We start from the raw sequence: 19,176 nt of genomic DNA, 5'->3' as shown, positions 1-19,176 counted from the left end.
AAATCTGGTTCTCACCAGGCACTGAAGAACGAGGGTGTCTTGCTTGCAGCAGGTGCAGCTATATCAAACAAGGAGTTGCTTGCTTTCTCCAGGAGAGGAAGCTAGCCATGGCAGGCAGCGACCAGTCGCCAAGTTCAAAAGACTCTTTGTTGAGTTGGCTTGGTGAGTCAGCATCGCACCTGGGAGGAGATCCTCAAGTCCTTGCTTCAGCCATCAGACTCTTCTTCCTCTCTTCCCAGGGGCTGCCTGGGAGGGGGATGCTTTGAGGGGTCAGCTTGGTGCAGTGTCCCTGATGGACTGCTCCCACCATAGTTCCCTGCCACCTCTATCTCACGTCTCCTGGCTCAGTGGTAACCAGGTTATGATCTGCACAGCTTCCTGTCCACTGCTGGATGCTCTCACAGGCCCTGCAGCAAGAGATACCTTCATGGTCAGACCGCAGGAGGAAGGTTGCTCAGGGGACAAGGAAATTTCAGCCACAGTAGATTTAGCTTTTTGTGTGACCATTGTGGTCCCCACGGTACGTCAGCGATTGCTAACACTGTCGCTCCCTATCTCATGAGCCAGTGACTGTGCTCACGGGGAAAACACTTGGGTCAAAGAGTTTGCTTGCACACACGGGTACCTACATGCAAGCAGTGATGGAGGATGTATCCAAGCAGCACTCTTTTAGCCTCCTTCTGATTTGTGAGCTCTCTGGTAGACCCTTTTCAGGCTATGTTTGCTGTGTTTTTAATAGCATTATTCTCTGCGTGCAGGCTTATGATGAGATACGGCCTCAGAGAGGGGAGAAGGCAGACCCCTCCTTGCCCTGGGGTACCTCCCAAGATGGGACTGTTCAGCTGTTTCCTGTAGTGAAACTGGAAAGTCCTGGGCTTTATGAGCTGGGCCTGACTGAATGCAATGTCTGGAGGCCCTGGCTTGCAAATTTCACACTTTGAGCCTCCTTTCTGCACTAGCAGTGTCACGGTCTTGGCCAGTTCCTCTCCCAGAAATCAGGGAACAAGCTTATCTTCTGGCATGTATCAAGCATCTATGAAACTCAAGGAGAGCTGAAGGTGTTGACACAACAACAACATCTTCAGCCTTCAACAGCTGAAGCTGTGGTTCCACCTTAGTGCTGACACAGACTTCATCTGACCACCCCAGCTAAGTCTAGCCAATGTGTAATCAGGATGGGAAGCTTCCAATGAAATTGTAAACTACTCATTGCTCTCTACAGCTTCTTGAGGAGAGGAAGTGGAGAGGGCTGATCTCTTCTCCTTGGTGTCCAGTGACAGGACATGTGGGAATAGTTCAAAACTGCATCAGAGGAGGATCAGACTAGAAATTAGGAAATATTTCTTTACTGAGAGGGTGGTCAGACACTAGAATAGGCTTCCTAGAGAGGTGATAAAAGTGGTCAAGCAGTTGGACTAGATGGTGGTTGTAGATCCCTTCCAACTGAACTATTCTATTCTATTTCTACTTCCATTTCTATTTCTATTCTACTCTATTCTATTCTATACTTGATTCTATTCTAAGATACTGTGAGGAACAGTGCTTGGGATTAATTGAGAGGGGTTTTGGTTCTGAGTCACTAGAAGCAATGAGACCTGACCAGATCACTTGCTGCAGCATCCAAGTTCAAGAAAGCCATAAGCTGTTTCACAGAGGTAATTGGGTTGTAGGCAGGCCACTTTCACTGGTGGTGTCACCACCGTCACTTTCCTACTGAGTAGGAAATGCAGATCTGGAAGGCCTGTCAAACTGAATTGCTTCTCTACTTCAACTCAGATAATGCAGTCCATGCAAAGGTGTGTCTCAGAGGTCATGGTGAATGATCACGGTCAGGAGCCTGTTGTAGCACAGATGCCATGTGGCTGCATCTTGTTTCTGATGAGTGACAGTAGTCAGAGCTGTCAGGTCACACAGATTGATAGGTACCAGCTATGTCAATGTAAAAGCAATCTGAACCATGAAGACATCCTTTTTGTAAGATTCAACATCGTAGCTCCTGTGTTGCTACCCAAGCCTTGTTTATGAACAGAGCATCCTGCTACTGCACACAGTTATACAGGTGACACCCTTCAGGTAGCTGCATTCTGTTGGATATATAAAGTTTGCATTATATAGAAGTGCATCATTCATGAAATCCATGCCGTTATCTCCAGTGCAGTAACTCTACACAGTAGAGATTACATCACTGGATTGATTGAGCTGATTTTGCTAATGAGTATGATTCACTTCCCTCTAGGCTGTTGAAAACAAGTTGCAGTTACAGTTAAGTGAACAGTTTTTAATGAAAAAATGTATTCAATTTTTTAAATACTCTTTCTGTTTGCACTTGTTCAGATGGGTTCTTGGCTTTATTCATTCTTCCATCAATAGATGTGTATATGACTAATGTTTTGTGCAGACTTCCAGCAACTTCCTGTGGGCTATGGTATGGACCCTTTGGATAGACTGTGGTCTCTTCTGGTAGTATCTGCTTGTTTTGGGGGGAAGTTAGTCAAATACCATGATCATAAGCAAGGATTATAAATACCTGGCAAGATAACCACATATTTGTAAAGTGTCATTCAAGTTCTGTTGGTTCAGTACTGTGGCTATGAACCAAAGACCGTTGAAGTCATTGTTTTTCTAAAGACTTCAGAGAACTTTGGATTAGAGCCATAGATTTAAAGATTATAAAGACCAGATGGGACCAATACGTCATCTAATCAAACTTTCTGCATAAGGAAGGGCAGAGAACTGCCTTCAGTTACTCTTGCTGTCTACACCTTCATAGGATACATTAAATACTATGTGTCTACACATTCATTGCATATTTACTTAGAAAGAGCCCCAACAGCATGGTTGACATGGCTTGCAGATGTGGGACTGAATCATCTCTAAGCCAAGGAACATGCTAGGTAAAGCTGAAGAAGACGCAGAAAGAAGGGAAAGGTATTCAGATGCAGATTGGCTATATCTCATTTTTATTCCATGAATAATGTGTCCTCGTGTTGATGCAGGAACTCTGCTTAGTACCTTGAATCTGGGTGCACTGATCCCTGCCTTTCCTTTCTGCTCACTAAAAGTGCATCACTGAATCAAGTTCACAGTGCAGCCAGCCACTGAATTGTTGCCTTCTTCAAATGTCCTCTTGTTCTCTCTTACCAGTTATGATCTGACTACATTCCTACTGCAGAATTTGTTGGGAAAGTTGTTGGGGCACAGATTGCTGACACAAATTCATTTGCAGATGCCTGAACCCCCACAGATCATCTTTGCTCCTGCTCACCCGATTTAAGTCCCTGCTGCTCGTCTGGTGGGAAGCTGCTATGATCCCTCCTCCCTTCCTCCAAGCTCTTGACAAAGCGTCTTTCCATTCAGACTTGGCTCACAGCAACAGCGGCGGCCTTGTGCAAAGTTGAGTAGCTGTAAGGATATACTGCAACCTGATCATCTCCTGAGACATCAGGTTTTGCATCAATTATTCAGACCCTGAAATTGCTATACAAAACTTAACAGATACTTAAGAGGAAATGGGAGGTCTCAGTGCATATCCAACTACTTCTTTAGCACTCCCAGGTCACTCTTCTGTTCTCTCCATGGACCATTAACTATTTCAGTAGTATCATAACTGTACAAATGGAGACTGAAGCTGGTCATTCCAAGTGCACATCTGGAGACCCCCCTGGGTGCTCTGACAGGATAAAGGCTGAGGGGCTCAAGTGCACGACTATCTTGCACTACTTGTGCAACCATCCCAATCTGTTCTTGAACTTCAAGAAGACACGATTTTGTAACATGTTGAAATGCTTCCCAGAAAATCAAAAAATGCTCAACAAGTGTCAGTCATCACCATTACTTCGAGGAGTGACCACATCTTCCAAAGAGAGCTCTGCAGAGATGACAGGCACCCCAGAACTTGAGACTCACTGTCTCAGCCAGTCCCCTGGAAGTTTTCTGGTGAGAATACAGCCAGGCATGAAATGGGAACCGAGTCTTTTGCTGTAATGCATCCTGCCTCAAAGCTGGGAACACAGCCTGTTCTAACAGCCTTCCTGCAGCCAACTGCTTCCCGGGCCTGAAACATTCATCTCACCTTTTCTTCGGTAAGGCAGAGGAGGAGGCCAGAGAACAGATTTTGAGTGGAGTCTTCAGTTCAACAGGAAGAATATCTGATCTCAGCTGCTCTTTCCTGCAGTCTCACTGCCTTCAGCATCAAACTAAAACAGCCCATCTGCTCCAAGCCCTGCAGCCATGCAGCTGCCCTGTGCTTGGCTCCAGGGACTGAGACCACAGACTTGGTGATGATGGGGAAACAGGTTGCTAATAAGGATAGAGAAGAGACAGGGACAGTCTTCATCTGCAAAAGTACATCTGCTTCTGCAAGGTTTTTGTCAGCAACTCTCCCCCCACACCACTTGTATTCTGGGGGCTCTGGGAGGCTTCTTCCTCGCTGGCTGAGGTCTTTGCAAAGCCTGCCCACAGAAGGGAAGCAAGCAGATTCCTCCTCTCTGGCTGTCATGCTCTTTTAAACCTGGCAGTGTCTACGAAGCAAACGTCTGTTTCAGCTCGTCTGAGAGAGCTGAGCACAGTGCTTGCTCTCAGTCTGAGAGCAGAGCGCAGGAATTGCGCAAAGGACCCAGCTGTCTCTGGTGGCAAAGATGAAAGGGTCTGTTATCAAAGCTGGGAGAAGAGAGAGCATTTGCCTGGAGGCATCTGGGCATGTCACAAAACAGAGGGTGAACAAGGAGCAAGCAGACCTTACAGCAACTATGGTTCACTCCACTACTTCAGTCTGCAGAATTGGTGGGAAAAGTTGCCTACACATGGTCTCCTTCTTGCTACGTTCTTTGTACTCCCATTTTCCTCCAGGCTGGCCTCTCCTCCCTAAGGTAGTACCAATCACTTCTGGGGACCACCAGGTACAGGAACAGTAAAAGGGAAGGAGCTGCTTGGCTGCTTTCAGACAGCTTCGCTCCAGAAAACATCAGAGAGGGAGAAAGACAGGCTGCCGCAGTTCACACGCCTGAGGCACAGAGCAAGTGCAATGATCCTGTCCATGGGCTGGCCAGCACTGCTACCTGTGGAGGCTCTTCTTCAGAGCTCCTGCACCAGAGTAGGTCTCAAGTCCTGCCTTGGACTAGGTCTTTGTAATCAGAAATCGTGGTCTGGCATCTACCTTCTGTAGGGCCTTTGGGCCATAACCCAAACAGTCCATTCTGGGGTTGGAGATTAATTTAGATACTCTAATCTACAGCGCTCAATTTTAGGGGAGCGGTGAGTGATGCGGGCGGTCAGGTGAGAAGACAGAGGTTGGTGTGTCTGAGGAAGACCAACTCTGGCTGTCTTCCTACTCAGGACAAAGAGGAGGCTGACCCCACCAAATCACCCGCTGAGCCCCCTTTGGAGCCCTGTCTGGACATACTAAGCCCCTGCGCAGTCTATTTTCCTGGCAGCTGAAGCTGGGGGGAGCCCCCCTTCCGCATCACATGCCCCATAAAGGCTAATTCGCATGCCTTCTGTCCCCCTGCCCCACCTGCCTACCAGAAATGGTGCAGAAATGGTCCCACAACTGTTCATTAAATTAAGAGCAAGATGGTGCTGTGTTTGGGAGGATTAGGGCCATAAAAAAGGCATCAGGGACAGGCTGTTTTGCTGCCCACAGAAGCTGCCCTCCTTGCACTGGGGGAGTTAGGGCTTTGCGAGTGCTTCCCCACCTGCACGTCCCATCCTGCTTGTCAGGAGCTGCACAGAGAAACGAAGGTGGCAGCGGCCGTTTCAGTGATGAGTGCCTGGGGTCCCTCTGCCCTGCCTGGGGCTGAGTCAGAGGCAGCGCTGGACTTATACACAGCTGTGGCCGTGGTGAGGAACCAGCTCTGAACTTACCCCTGAATCCCCCTTAACTTGCTCTGCTGGAATCATGTTTTCTTCCCCTACCAGCACCAGCTTTGCCTGACCAGGCACTTTGTACCTTTACTACCTCTTCCCTCCCAACACAATTCCACTGACAGTGTTTTTTTTTCCCTGTTAAGCAGACAAAACCCAGGGTTTGATCCAGCTGTCTAGTTTATTCATGCTCAGCAAGGAAGGCAATACTGCTGTCTGAAGGGTCCATTTTCTGCCTCCTCTGCATTTACGTAGATTATTTTGTTGCAGGCTTGCTTGGAGAGCTCCCGAAAGACAAGGATGAACTACACAGGTAGAAGCACTGGCTGTGGAAAGGTCATAACTCTTTTTTTAGGGCTGGATGGATAAAGGAGAGGCTGCAAAACTGCCATTAGACTAGAATTTATCTCATCCTGCCCTGTGACTTTAGGTAGGCTACATCGTGTGTCTGTTTTTGTACAGTGGATCCTTGGCAGGAGCAAAAGGGTAAGCCCTAGATAAGGGGTGGTGCAATCTCAGTCTCTAAAGATGGAGTTCTGCTCAAAACATCCACGAGGAATTCTTTGCACAGCTGCGTCTGTCTCTCTCCTTCTTAGGCTGGAGAGATTGGGGGGGATGCTCTAAGGATGCACATCCTTAACCTTTACGAGGATCTCTGGATAAAGACAAGATGTTGAGGCAGGTCTGGAGTACAAAACAACAGGAGACATTTCCGACAAGTATATAGTTTTTCTTGTAATGCATATTCCTCCTTTTTGGGGCTGGTGGTATTTCCTGAAGGGTGAGAAATCCCATGATAAAAATCTCTGTGTAAAGAGGTGTATGGACAGACAAACTTTGTCAATTATCACACATACTGGCTATGGAGAGTCACCCAAGGAGCTGGAGTGTTACCGTGAATTACCATGGCGTACAGGACACAGAGCAAATGGGAGCTTCTCTGCAGCTAGGCCATGCATTCTGACAGCGTGCTGCATATGCCAGTGCAGAGGGGGGGTGTAGCAAGGCAGGATGAACCCCAGGGGGGATCTCCATCTCATGATGGAGCATCACCGTGCAGGAGCAGGGTCTGGCAGCACATTTGGGGCTGCAAGGGGACGAGGTGACCAGCAAGGCAGCTCAAGCAGCAGCCTTCTCTGTAAGCAAGCAGGGAACACACATTAAGGTCCCTTCTGTCATTGACTCTGAGATTACTGGGTGCTTCCCAGTCCCACTGAGGTGGGTCAGTGACTGCCTCACTGGGGAAGCGTTTGTGTACCCTGAGCTGAGGCTGCAAAGGGCGAGCTCTGCAGATGCTGCCTGGTCCCCATGGGCTGAGTGGATGCTCTCCCCGCCGGACTTGGCGAGGGAGGGGGACGCGTGCTGGAGTGCAGGTGTTTGGAGACTTGCTCAGCTCACGATGCCATTCGTTTTCTGCTTTTCTGGGCTGTGAAGAAGCACATGTCCAGCTGAGAGAGTCATAGGCACCATCCTGCCTGCCTGCCTCTGCCTTGAGAGGGCAGGAGGTCTCCAGGAGGTGTGGGGAAACTGAGGACCTGGTGACTACCAGGCTGCGTGTCTGGACTGAAGGCAAGCGGGACCGTGACTTGGCAGGTGATAGGCAGAGGGAACCTGCTCCTAGCCTGATCCCATGGTCAGATCTGATGTGACTTGCCAAGGTGACTGTGGCGCTGGCTGTGGGCAGGTGCCATGTGGCACAATGGTGTGGGAAGCTGGCACGTGGGAGCTGAGCTGCTGCCCGTGGTGGCATTCAGGGGCTGTAAAAACACAGCTGGGCTTGGGGCTGAGAGTCAGACACCCCATCTGTTCTATAGGGAAGGACATAGTCTGCCCACGTCCCCTGCAAAATGTTTAAGTACAGGATTAAGCAAGACAGCATAACGTATCAGACATGAAGTTGGCGAAAAGCCCGGGGACTCCCAATTCTTTTCTTCTGAACACCAGACTCTGTACCCTCCCTCTGCTCCGTGCTGGCTGTATATTGGATGGGCTTTTGTTCTTCTGTGAAAGCATTAATTTAACATTATGGAGCATGGAGATCTTTTTCTCCATTTTTTGAATTCCTTAAACCACATCCTGTTGTCCATGCATGGAAAGCCTGTTACTGGTCACAAACAACCTCTGAGGGAATTTTCCATGAAAAGCGGTGGAAGGATTTTGTTCCACACACACAGCATCAAAGATGGAAGTCTTGTATCATTCATCTTTCTATGCCAACACTTTCTCTAATTAGACCGTGGATCAAATGAGCAAAGGAGCTCAAACATAACTCCATTGTGAGTCTGCTCCTACCATATCACCATCTGCAGTCTATGTACACAGACAGGTGGGGATATGCTGGAGAGAAGGAACTGTAGCTGTAGTTTGCCTGCCTTCCTCCTACTACCACTCGCATTCCTCATCACAAGGCAGAGATGACAGTACCATTGCATCTACCCCACCGCTGGAATACCCCAAGTCCCCTCCATTCAGCATGTCCCCCCCCAGGGGTCCAGCCACGCATCCACTTTACCTCTTTACAGTGCAGTGTTGCTGCTTCTCTGCTGGTCCATTCTCTCCATCCCAAAATTCATATGCATGCCAGACAGGTCAGCTAGTGATGAATCATAGATCAATCTGTGCAATTGGCTTTGCCATGTCAGGGGATATTGCTTCAAGCCCATCCTCATTTGATGGTGGTTTAGGAGGTCAGGGGTGGATATGTGCTTGTTTCTTTGATTTTTTAAATCCACAGTAAAATCCAAAGAAAATTCCCTGTAGCCAGATATAAGTAATTTTCACAGGTTTACTGTAGGGGAAACATTGCCAATCAAAACTTAACATATTGCTGTTTATATCCCCAGAAAGTCCCAGGCACAGCAGGGAACTGGAGGCTTTGATTCCCCTGATCCCTCTCACTACAATCAAGCAGCAAGAGAATGTCCCATAGCAATTAGCCAGTCTGTGGCACAGCACTGAACATGCTCAGTGCCCCTCTGAAGCCAAAGCGAATGTCTCGTGAGTAGAGGTGGGATAGTGGTGCTTTCCAAATTCTGACCAAAACTCCATTTTCTCACTGTTGATGAGCTCTGTGAACCCTCCCGCTCTGAAGTTAGTGAAGCGGTGGCTGCAGGAAGGGGTCTGTATAGTGACCCTGTGACTGGACAGAGGGAACCCTGCACACCAAGCTGGGATCAGTTAAAGACATGTAGAGGTAAAGATCTGTGTCATCAGGAGTGGAAAGCAGCTGACAGGCTTTAATGGTCGTAATCTGCATATGTTAATGTATGAAGCATCATTAGAGACTGTGAAAGAGTAAATGCATCCCATCATGGCATGAAGACAGCTTACATTCCTAGAAATTATGACTCAGTACAAGCTGATATTATTTCTCCATCTCTATCTGTGCTATGATTATTTTTCCACCCTCTGCTTCCTTCTCAGAGCACTGTAACTGAGAACACCAGCCTGACACTGACTGCTATTCATTAGCATCCATTTAAACGAGAGAGGGAGAGAGACCTGTGTCTGCTGCGGGGATTATGAACAGTAATAGATTCTTTCTGGGGACTGTCATTCACTCCGGGGATTTGCCTGCACAAAGCTTTGGGCTTTTAGTTTGTGATCAGTGGTGTTACACTAAACCACACTTAAGGAAGTGCCCAGACCACCTGTTAGAAAGGTAAGGGCTCTTTTCTCCCTGGCCTGGTTCTGGCCCTGGTATTGGGTCTGCACATGACTCTGCCAGGCTGTACAAGGTCTGAGTCCTCTCCATACTGTGTATCTCTTTCTATCCACTGGACATCTCCTGCCAAGCATCCGTTTTTTTCTTCTTATCTCAATGTGTCTTGCCTGCAGTTGAAACACCACAGGAATTTCCACAGGGGCTTTCAGCCCTGGATTCCCAGTTGGGTGCCAAACCTGAACTGGGGCTGCAGCCAGGATTTCTCGTGGATAGTTGATCTCCTGATATCGCCCCATGCCAGAGCGGGGATCCTGCAGGAGAGCAGTGGGGAGTCGCAGGGAGACCAGGCAGTGCACGAGATCCACGGCCAGCCCAGCTCCAGGCTGTGGATCCCGACAGCCTTCGCTTCCCATCCCACGGAGCTCAGCTGCGCTTGGCACAGCACCCTGTCCCTCAGCGCGCAGCGTCGTCCTCCCTTTGCTTCCTAGCAGCTCTGGCTGCCTGCTCTGCATCTGAGCCTTGTAAACTGAGCTGTGCCTCAACCTCGGCAGGCAGCAGCCTTTCCCCACCCCATCGACCTGCATTCCCCCCCCCAGCTCTTGAGGAATCCTCTGCCTTCTCTGCCATCCCACATGGACTGTGCCCATGGCTCTTCTGGATCTACGCTGCTATTCAGTGCGACAGTGAAGTCCCCATCCCGTGGAAACTGAGAGAAGATCTTTTCTTGTCCTGAGAAGGTAACATTTAAAGGCATCCCTTGGGCTACTCTATCTGGCAGCCAGCTGGTGCTCTTTTATGTGAGTGCCACTCTTTTGAAATGCCAGCTCTGGTCTTAAAGGCAGCCAGCAGAAGGTACGGCTCACTCTCCCTGTAATTGATTCCTCATCACTTGTCACTGGCCTTTATTCTCCCTTTTGATTGGGAAGAAGGAATAATACAGATTACAAGACAAATGCAAAGATTGCCTTGTATGGGGAGAGGTAACAACAGGATTGCCGGTGTCCTGGGATTTCCCTTCTGTTTGCCTGTCTCTGGTTAGCTGGAGAGATTTAGCAGTAGATAGATGGCCAGTCTTTGTGTGTGCCTCACCAGCAGGTGCCCTTAGAAAATGCCAGACACATCTGATGGGGGAGATGAGGAAGGGTTGACAATGACAGAAATAGGTAAAAAAACTGGCCAGCTGGATTTGGACTCCAATACAGGAAACTGGGCAAAACTGTAGTATAAAACCAGGCAAAAGGGATAGCTGCAACAGCTGGCACTGGAGAACATCCCAGATGGGCCTTTCACAACTCCACTGATGGAGACATGGGGGTTGGAGAGCAGGCCGCACTTTGATTCTTCTTCAGTTTGTGACCACTGGAAACGCAGCAGAGCTCAGGCACTTCCATTCCCTAGTGTCTTCTTGCTCAAGTCTTTTAAAATGTTTTCTGTGTTTCTGAGTTCCCTTCTAAGTGAGTGCATGTTATTATGCTTCTTGATTATCATCATTGTATCACGTCAGCAGATAAAAGTAGGTAAAAGCGGTTTGCTAAGGACCACGTGGTGAGTCAGTTCACAGCTGTGAGTGCGCTCCTCACACCCCACAGGTGCACGGACCGTGCATTGGCTGCCTCCTGCGAAGTGGGCTTGGAGCCTGTGCTCTAGGAGGGGCACTTTGCAAGCATCAGGTGGCTGGTTTGGTCTGAACTTGTGTGACATGCTAAAAGCTACACAGGGAGTGAAGGTAGCTAGTAGGGCATGAGATGGGTATTGCTGGATTGCATGGAGGTGGGTGTGGGCAGGTGTGAATTCACCAAAGGTCAGGAGCTACAGATGTCAATATCTACACAAGCTCCACCTGCCTTTTTAGCCTGAGACTTCATCTATGGATTTTCATGACTGTAAATGGGATTCTTGAGCAACGTTTGATTATAGGGCAGTGGGCTGAACCCAAAGCTTTCCTTTGGAAAACACAAAGCCCTGCAGGACTTGTTCCATCACACAGTTGGCTTTCGGGGCCAGACTGAAAAAAGGAGATAAAGGAGCCCTGAGCAACTGGAAAGATGACTTGGAGCTTTCTGTAGTCCAGGACTGCAACGTTTTACATCCATCACAGGCTTCATGCCGTTAAACTTGACTGACAGCCTGTGGCAGACTGACACATGACAGAAAGGAATAAAGCAGAAGACCTGCACAATCTTTTAACATCTGCAACACTGTGGACCCAGTTCATATGGGCTAGAGGCTTCATCACTGTTTAGTTTGAAATCCTGGAGTCTGCCATGCCTCCCAGAAGCACATTCCCAGTGACAGCACTACTGGAAAAGGGGAGTGGTGTGGTTTTTTCCTAGCCTTGGGGAGGCTGGGAAACTTAGCAGGGATTGCAGGTGGGGCTATGAGATCTCTCTCCCTTTGCAGTTCTGACTGATTTGTAAGACAGTCATGGGCATGCTGTTCAACTGTTTTGACCTTTGGTTTTCCATGTCTAGTCAGGGGTGGTGAAACACTGCATATTGTGGGCAGATAAGGGAGCTTCCTTTCCAATTGCAAACCTTTTGAAGAATGCTTGTTCATAGTCAGTGTTGTTCTGTTAGGGAATTTGGGGGCGAAAAGGTTGAAACTTTTTTTCCTGGTGCTGCAAGGACACAGAGCTGTCAGCCAGAATATACTCAGACTTGGTTTGGGTTTAGGCCAGGCTTTCACAGCCAGTGTTTTGGGGCCACTAATTTGCATTCCAGATGCTTCACTGGGTCCCCTTCTATCTTGCCCTCACTTTTTTCCTGGAGCATCAAAGTTCATTTGCCGCCTGATTTGTCCCAGTGCTGGCTGCTCAGGCAGGCTCTTGTGTGACAGATCCTAGCTGCAAGTCCCCAAATAAGGGTAGAATAGACAGCAGTTGGTTTTAATCCTTGCTTGCTAGCAGCTTCATATTAATTCTTCATTCGCTTTCAATACCTCACCTCACCGGCTTTGGCGTCTGTAATTAGCTGGTCTGAACACGCTCCTGTTGACATTGATCTATGGGGTTATGTAGCTCCTGCGTGGGCCATCAATTTGGCCAAGGGCCTCCTTGAGGACTAGGTATCCTTCCCAGAGAGACTGTCCCTCATTTTTCCAGATTTTTCCAGATTTGCTGATTTTGCCAGAGGTTCCCGTAGTGACTTCTCTCATCCTTGGCTCTGTGTTTCCAGGGGAAAGATCCCACTTGCTTACCTCTGTCTCCCCAAGGCTGTGCAGTGCCAGCTGGTCTCAAGAGAGAGGGAAACAAGTTATTTCACTCCTCATCTTAGTTTGTGGTGTGCATCCCCACCTGGGTACCATGGAGGAAGGGAACTGGATACTCTCTCCCTATCCCATCAGGCCTTCATCTAGTTTTCTCAGCTAGCCTTAGTGCTAATGCTTCTGGATATTTCCAGGCAATAATATACCCCTCTATCCTTAGTTGACTAAATTATACACATATTTCATTCTTTTAACCTTTTCTTATGTCAGCCACTCAGAATCTAAACATTTCATCATCTTTATTATGCATCTCTGAACTCCCTGTGATGTATCTGTCACTTTCTGACAGCCAGACACTCGATAGGGGTACTTCCAGGTCCGTGTCCTTCACACAGTGCCCCCAAAGCTGGTGTGCCAAGAATGAAGAATTTCAGGGGATCATGTAGGAGGGAGGTTATAGAGGAAACTCTCTTTCCCTGTCTTTTCCTCTGACCTCTTGCTGCTGGCTCTCAGAAGGACGTACATGGGTAGGAATGCAGCATTCCAAGCACAGACAGACTATGGACATATAAGTAAGAGTTATTATTGCCTCTCTGCTCTCAGGTGTATTATGTCTGTGTATGGAAACCAGAAACACTGATGAGCAACAGTGTGACCAGAGTTGTGATTGATTCTTTGGTTTGCCAGCTAAATTTGAAAAAAATACAGCAGAAAAAGTGTTTCAGGGAAGCCTTGAATGAACGTTTAAAAATGTTTTTTCACTGAAAGAAAAAAGGGAAAAAAAAGTCAGCTGAGGAGATTACTAAAAAGATGCTGCAGGAAGACAAACTGAGATGGTTTCATTTGTGAGTGGAGGGTAAGGGGCTGTGACACTGTTTTCAAAGTGAGAACTGGAAATGTTTTTAGATTTGTTGGCTTTAGTTTTGGTTTAATGGCAGAAGAAACCTTTTGGAGTCAGTGCTGATTCACAGGGGCTTTGTGTTCCTCTGAAAATGTGGGGATGGGCCGGTACAGGCAGTGCGGTACAGGCACTGCCACCCAGCACCAGCAAAGACCAGCTGCTCACTCCAAGGCTGCTTCCAGGTCAAATGGCGATGGGACACAGGTCTTATTTCTGCAGCTGATGGCCAGAGCCAGGGCAGGGAGAGTGCTGTAAGCCACATAGTATACCTCAGGTGTTAGTGGTGAACAAGGAAAACGTGTCCTGGGCTCCCCAGTTCCAGTGGGATGAGGAGAAACTGGTGCAGGTCCAACTGGAGGGGCATCAGGATGGTCAGGAGCCAGGACCAGAAGTTCAGGGAAAGAAGAGAGATTGAAGCAGCTGGACTTGTTCAGTCTGGCAAAGAGGAGGCTGTTATCAGCCCTTGGCCCACAACTGTTTGAAGGGCAATTTCAAAGATAATAGAGGCAAAGTTTTGTCAGTAATATTAGACTATAACAGGGAACAGTGGCCACAACTGATAGCACTGGATGTTCCTACTGGACGTTAGGAAAAGCTGATTTCCTCAGAGGACTTTAAGACTTGGCCAGGCAAAGCCGTACTGCCCTGATGTAGAGCTGGAGACAGCTTCAAGCAGGAGGTTGGATGGGATGCCTCTGTGGTCACTTGCAGCTAGCATTTCTGCCACCCCCTTTTTGTGCCACCCCAGCCATGCTACAGACTGCTTCTTCCTCGTCCTGTCCTCTGTGTCTTCATCTGGGTCTGTGCCCTCCCTTGGACAGCGCAGATGGGTGAAACATTGCCAGTAGCACTTGCCCATCAACCCAGGAGAAAGCTGACTCTCTTCAGAGGTCACCTGGCTCTGCCTGCCCCAGCACTCCAGCACCTGATTTCTCTCTTACAGGCTCCTTGAACCTCCTAGTTCGTGTGCGGAACAAGCGAGCCATCGACACCCAGGTCTGGTCGCTCAGTGGGAACCGGGGGAACGTGTGGCAGCAAGCACACGTGCCCATCAACCCACCCGGGCCCTTCCAGGTAGGTCAGGTCAACAGCCAAGGAACCATCTGCCACCTGTCCTGTCCATGTGCCATGGCCATGGAGGCTTCCCAGCAGACATCTGCCTCCATGGCACAGCGGCTGGAGGGCTCTGGGAGGGCACTGGGAGCTCTCACCCCCCAGCATCACTGGGGAAGGCAAGAGCTTGGTGGATGAACAGAAATCAAATCCACGTCTTTCTGAAGACGTACAACTTTGCTATGTGCAAGCATCAGTTTGTTACTATAAATTTTCTGATTATTGCTGGAAACTGCTTGTCAAAGAGCTCCTTCTGATACCAGGTCTGTGCGACAGGTTTGCTAGTGCTGAGCAGCTGGGGGATGCTGGCCTGTTGGTGTAAAGTGACTTTAAGCACCAGAGGTTTCTTCTAGCGTGTGCTGCAAGAGCCCATCCCCATTGTCCCCCTCATCGAGGACTGTGGGACAGCTTGTGAATACGAACTGGGCACTCCGTATCTGCTCAAGATGTTTATGTGTACCTGGGAAGTGGACTGCTTTGTTACTGGATGTTTTATTGCTGATGCTTTTGCCCAACATACTACAAGCTGTTGTAAGAGTTGTTTGTGAGAGTTGAGTCTGTGCAGGCTGGTAAGTTGTGACACTGTGGCAAAATGCCCAGCATGATTTTGTGTACTTTAAAATAATAATGAAGAATTTAGTTACTCTTGCAAGTGCTGTTCAGTATTAATTGGTTTGTTAGTGCAGCACACTTAATAAAGCAGAGCTCTACATGCTCATTTATTACTCTGCAGACACTCAGCACACAGACGTTGTTCCCATAAGCAGTGGGGTCCAGCTCTCCAGATCCTATAAGTACTGGAGAAACAGAGAGGAATCATTCGCTTGGGGACCTGGTCTGTGCCCTGCTCACCTCTGCAGAGCCCTGCAGCATGGGAAGGGTCCTCTACAACTGCAGCCTCACGTTGGGCTCTGTCCCATGCTCTGCTTGCAGATCATCTTTGAAGGTGTCCGGGGCACGAGCTACGAGGGGGACATTGCCATTGATGATGTCACTCTGAAAAAGGGGGACTGTCCAAGGAAGCCAATTGTACCGAATAAGGGTGAGAGTGTGCGTGCTTCAGAAGAAAACGAGTCGGTGGGAATGCATACATGCATACATGTGCTAGGGATGCACAGCTAATTTCAGAGCATGTTGACACGTTGGTGAGACTCAACAAGATGGTTGACTCATCAGCAGAAGTTAGAAAAGGGTCTGTCAGACTCTTGAACTTGTTCTTTATAGTTGTGAGTTAGCAAGAGCTCAGAGGAACAACCAGATCCTGTAGGAACTCTGCTGCAAGACAACAGCATGCTGATGTCTAGACCAGTATGTTGGGTTGGGGTTGTCATCCTCAGGCAGCTACAGGATTCTGCAAGATCTCATTTCCTGGAAGCCCTAGGTATGGGAGCTTTGGAAAAGGAAAGACCTTCTGCAGGCTCTGATGACCTCTGCAGCATTAGGTCAGTCCTTCTCCAGGAAAAAAATCTGCCTTTTGGGATCTGCAGCCAGGGAGGGCTGGGCTTCTCATTGCCCTCTAAGCAGAGAGGTACAGCCAGGCAGGGTGTTGCACATGCAGGATGGGAGAAAGCTACCTGAGCTGTATATCACCTCCCTCCCGATACTGACAGTAAATGCTTGAGCTAAATCCCACCAGCCCCTTTCCAGTCCATCCACATCATCCTGGTGCTAGCATTGCAGAGATGGAGACAACCCCACTCTCGCTGAGGTGCACCATAGGCTGAAGCCACAGCAAGGTGCATAAGCAGTGCGTAGGCATTAGCCCTTGGGTGGCAATCACTCATGTGCCTCATGCCTTAGTCCTGCCTGTGCCCTCGATAACATGCCTCAGGTGGGCAAGAGAGCCGATGTTCAGAGTACACAAAGCAGAGCCACCAGGCACTTGTGAGCAAAATTCAATTTGTCTTATTTTTGAAGGAAAAAACCTTTGTGAGGAAGAGTCACTTGCAGCAATTTTCTTAACTCCAAAGGTGAAGGGGGAAACAAAACATCAAAAAAGTCCAAACACCCTAAAAATTTCAAAAATTCAGGTGCAGTAAGAGGTCTGTTTCAGCCTAGGACAGCCATGCTGTAACCAAAACATAAACAGAACCTTTTTTTTGACCCAAGTTGAATCTTCTGGGGAAGAAAGGAGGGCTGGATTGAAAAAGCAACTAAGATTCACCCTATTCTCGTGAGCTGGAAAAGAAGTAATTTTGGGAAGCCTTGACAATGTCCAGGAAAGGCTAGAAAGATCTTCCAATAGATCTGGGAAGTGCTTCGTGATTTGGGCAGGGGGAGGACAGTCCACGGCACTGATATGCACTGACTTGTTTGATGAGGTCTGGATCCATCCCATCACTAATTCTTCTTTTCTTTTCTTGGCTGGCAGCGGTTGCTCTTCCAGGAAGCGGTGTCCCGGCCCTGCACAGCCCTTGTCTTTGTGGCCCATTGACTTTCTTCCTTTACGTGCTGCTCAGATGATGGCAAGCAAGCGCTCCTGTCTTCGGACTGAGACATTCCTGCTCCTTTCCTACTCGGCCACCTCTGCTCCTCTTCCTCCCCTCCTCACTGGCACACCAAAGTGTCCATATGTTACCAAAGACTGACAGGCATGACCACACAAAGGGATCTGGTTCAGAACTGGAGCACTCCGTGAGAAAGTCATAATGTCTAGAACAAAATTTAAAAATGAAGACAAAAATTTTTTAAAAGCACGTGCACGAGAGAGTGAGAGAGACAGAGGAAGGAAGGAAAGAAACAGAAACACACAGAAAAGAAGAAATGAAAGACAAAAAGTAGGAACGAAGAAATGTGAAGAGCAAATGAAGGCGGAAAAAAACACCCCCATGTTTCCTTGGGAATGTCGGACAGGGCTTCCTCAGGGAAGTGGGAACTTGTTTTAAACAAACAAACAAAAATATATTAAAGCACAAATTTCTACCAGAACAGTTACCTTCTTTACTGCAGAGCCCACAGCTTAGTGGATGATACACCACAGTACTCACCTTGTCTCCCCATGCTCTCCCGCTGGCTGGGGCTGCCCCGCTCCGGCTGCAGCTCCCTGCAGTAACGCCGGCCTCGACCGTGGGGCAGCAGCCTCCCGGCATACCGGTGGCCGGAGCATCTTGCCTCGCACCGCATGTGCTTCAGTGTCTCCTTCCATACGCATCTTCCAGGCTCTCATGTATTTAATTGCCCCCTGTGTGGTTTGCTTTGGCCTTTCCCCACCGCTCTGTGCTTCTCACCCGCCAGCCTGAAGAAGATGGAGCAGGAATGGACCCATCACATGGAACACACTGAGTGGTGGAGAAGTCCCGGCTGGATCCGGCTGCAGCGTTGGCCTCTGAGCGCCTTTCTCTCTCTCAGTACCTCTTGCTGGGTGCAGAAACTGTGAGAGAAGGTCTGAGCTGCAGGCAGAAAGGTGTCTCTGTGGGGCTGAGGGGTGGGGTGGGGTGTGTTGGGATGGGAAGGGGGGAGGAGTTGCACATTGGCCTCCCCCTGTGAATGCTGGGATAAGAATCGCCTCAGCCCTAAGCCCAGGATTGCTTCTCTGCCCCTCTTTCATTACCTATTTATTTTGGTCTTTTATTCTGTTGCCTCACTTCCCCCACTTCAAGCTCTTTGGTTTATGGGAAGAGTCAGGCATCTCAGCCTTCTTCAGCCAGACAGCATGTCCCGTGCCCATGACCCAGCCCCTGAGCTAGCAGTTCATGCAGCTCTGATCTTGCCCTCTCACCTTCTGAGGCCTTTTAGCAGTGCGTTAGCTGCAGAGTGGGTGAAGTACAGCAACAGCATCACCGCTCGGGGCAGAGGTGGCTGAATTCCGTCAGCACGTGCAGTCTTGCAGACACTCAGCTTGCACTGCCAAAGTAGTGGGCAGAGGAGCTGGAAGGTGGAACAGGCAGGAAAGTGCCCAAGAAGGATGGAGGCAGGAAGCTTGACCCAGCAGAGGCGCTTGTGCTCAGCTGTGGCCCCGTTTGCCACCAAGGAACAGGGGAACAGACAGGCATGGAGGAAATTCACCTTTTTCCTGCTGGTATCATGAAAGGGTAAAGCTAGTGCCTCTCTCTGCTGATGATCTGCAGCAGGTCTGGCCTGGCCACCTCAGGGTGGAGGTACATGCAGCTCCAGATGAACCCTGCAGGAGAAGGGTCTGCCAGGTGGGAGCTGTGATAGCTTTGTTGCAAGTAGGCATGACTTCTCCCCTTGCACAGGGCAGAGTCAGCCTCACAGGACTGTGGACTGGGGTTTACTAGCCCAAGCTCTGGCAGTTCAGCTAAGTGGGACTCTTCCCCCTAAGGGACACCCCATCCGAAATCTGTATCTGGGGCACCATAGATGTACAACAAGCTCTCTCACCACAACCCCCAAGTGTCCATGGCTCCTTACCCATTTTGGATGAATACATCAGCTTCTCTGAGACAACTGTGTTTGTCTAAAATCACCTGAA

The 19,176-nt window shown here is 48.9% G+C and overlaps 1 protein-coding gene across 4 annotated transcripts in view; it reads left to right on the top strand.

Moving 5' to 3' along the window:
* The window catches only part of MDGA1 (MAM domain containing glycosylphosphatidylinositol anchor 1), a 145,971-nt gene extending 127,829 nt beyond the window's left edge, over nucleotides 1-18,142 (top strand). For all 4 annotated transcript variants that reach the window (XM_075445710.1, XM_075445701.1, XM_075445691.1 and 1 more), the window contains 3 exons: nucleotides 14,575-14,705; nucleotides 15,678-15,786; nucleotides 17,116-18,142. In XM_075445710.1, the coding sequence (XP_075301825.1) occupies nucleotides 14,575-14,705; nucleotides 15,678-15,786; nucleotides 17,116-17,207 (332 nt within the window). In that variant the 3' untranslated portion in view covers nucleotides 17,208-18,142. The remainder of the gene's footprint in view (nucleotides 1-14,574; nucleotides 14,706-15,677; nucleotides 15,787-17,115) is intronic.
* The last annotated feature ends 1,034 nt before the right edge of the window (nucleotides 18,143-19,176 follow it).

This window comes from Opisthocomus hoazin, chromosome 2 (assembly GCF_030867145.1).
Source record: "Opisthocomus hoazin isolate bOpiHoa1 chromosome 2, bOpiHoa1.hap1, whole genome shotgun sequence".
Classification (NCBI taxonomy): domain Eukaryota; kingdom Metazoa; phylum Chordata; class Aves; order Opisthocomiformes; family Opisthocomidae; genus Opisthocomus; species Opisthocomus hoazin.
Note: the sequence above shows the minus strand (reverse complement) of the source record. Positions and strands in the feature narration are given on the sequence as shown.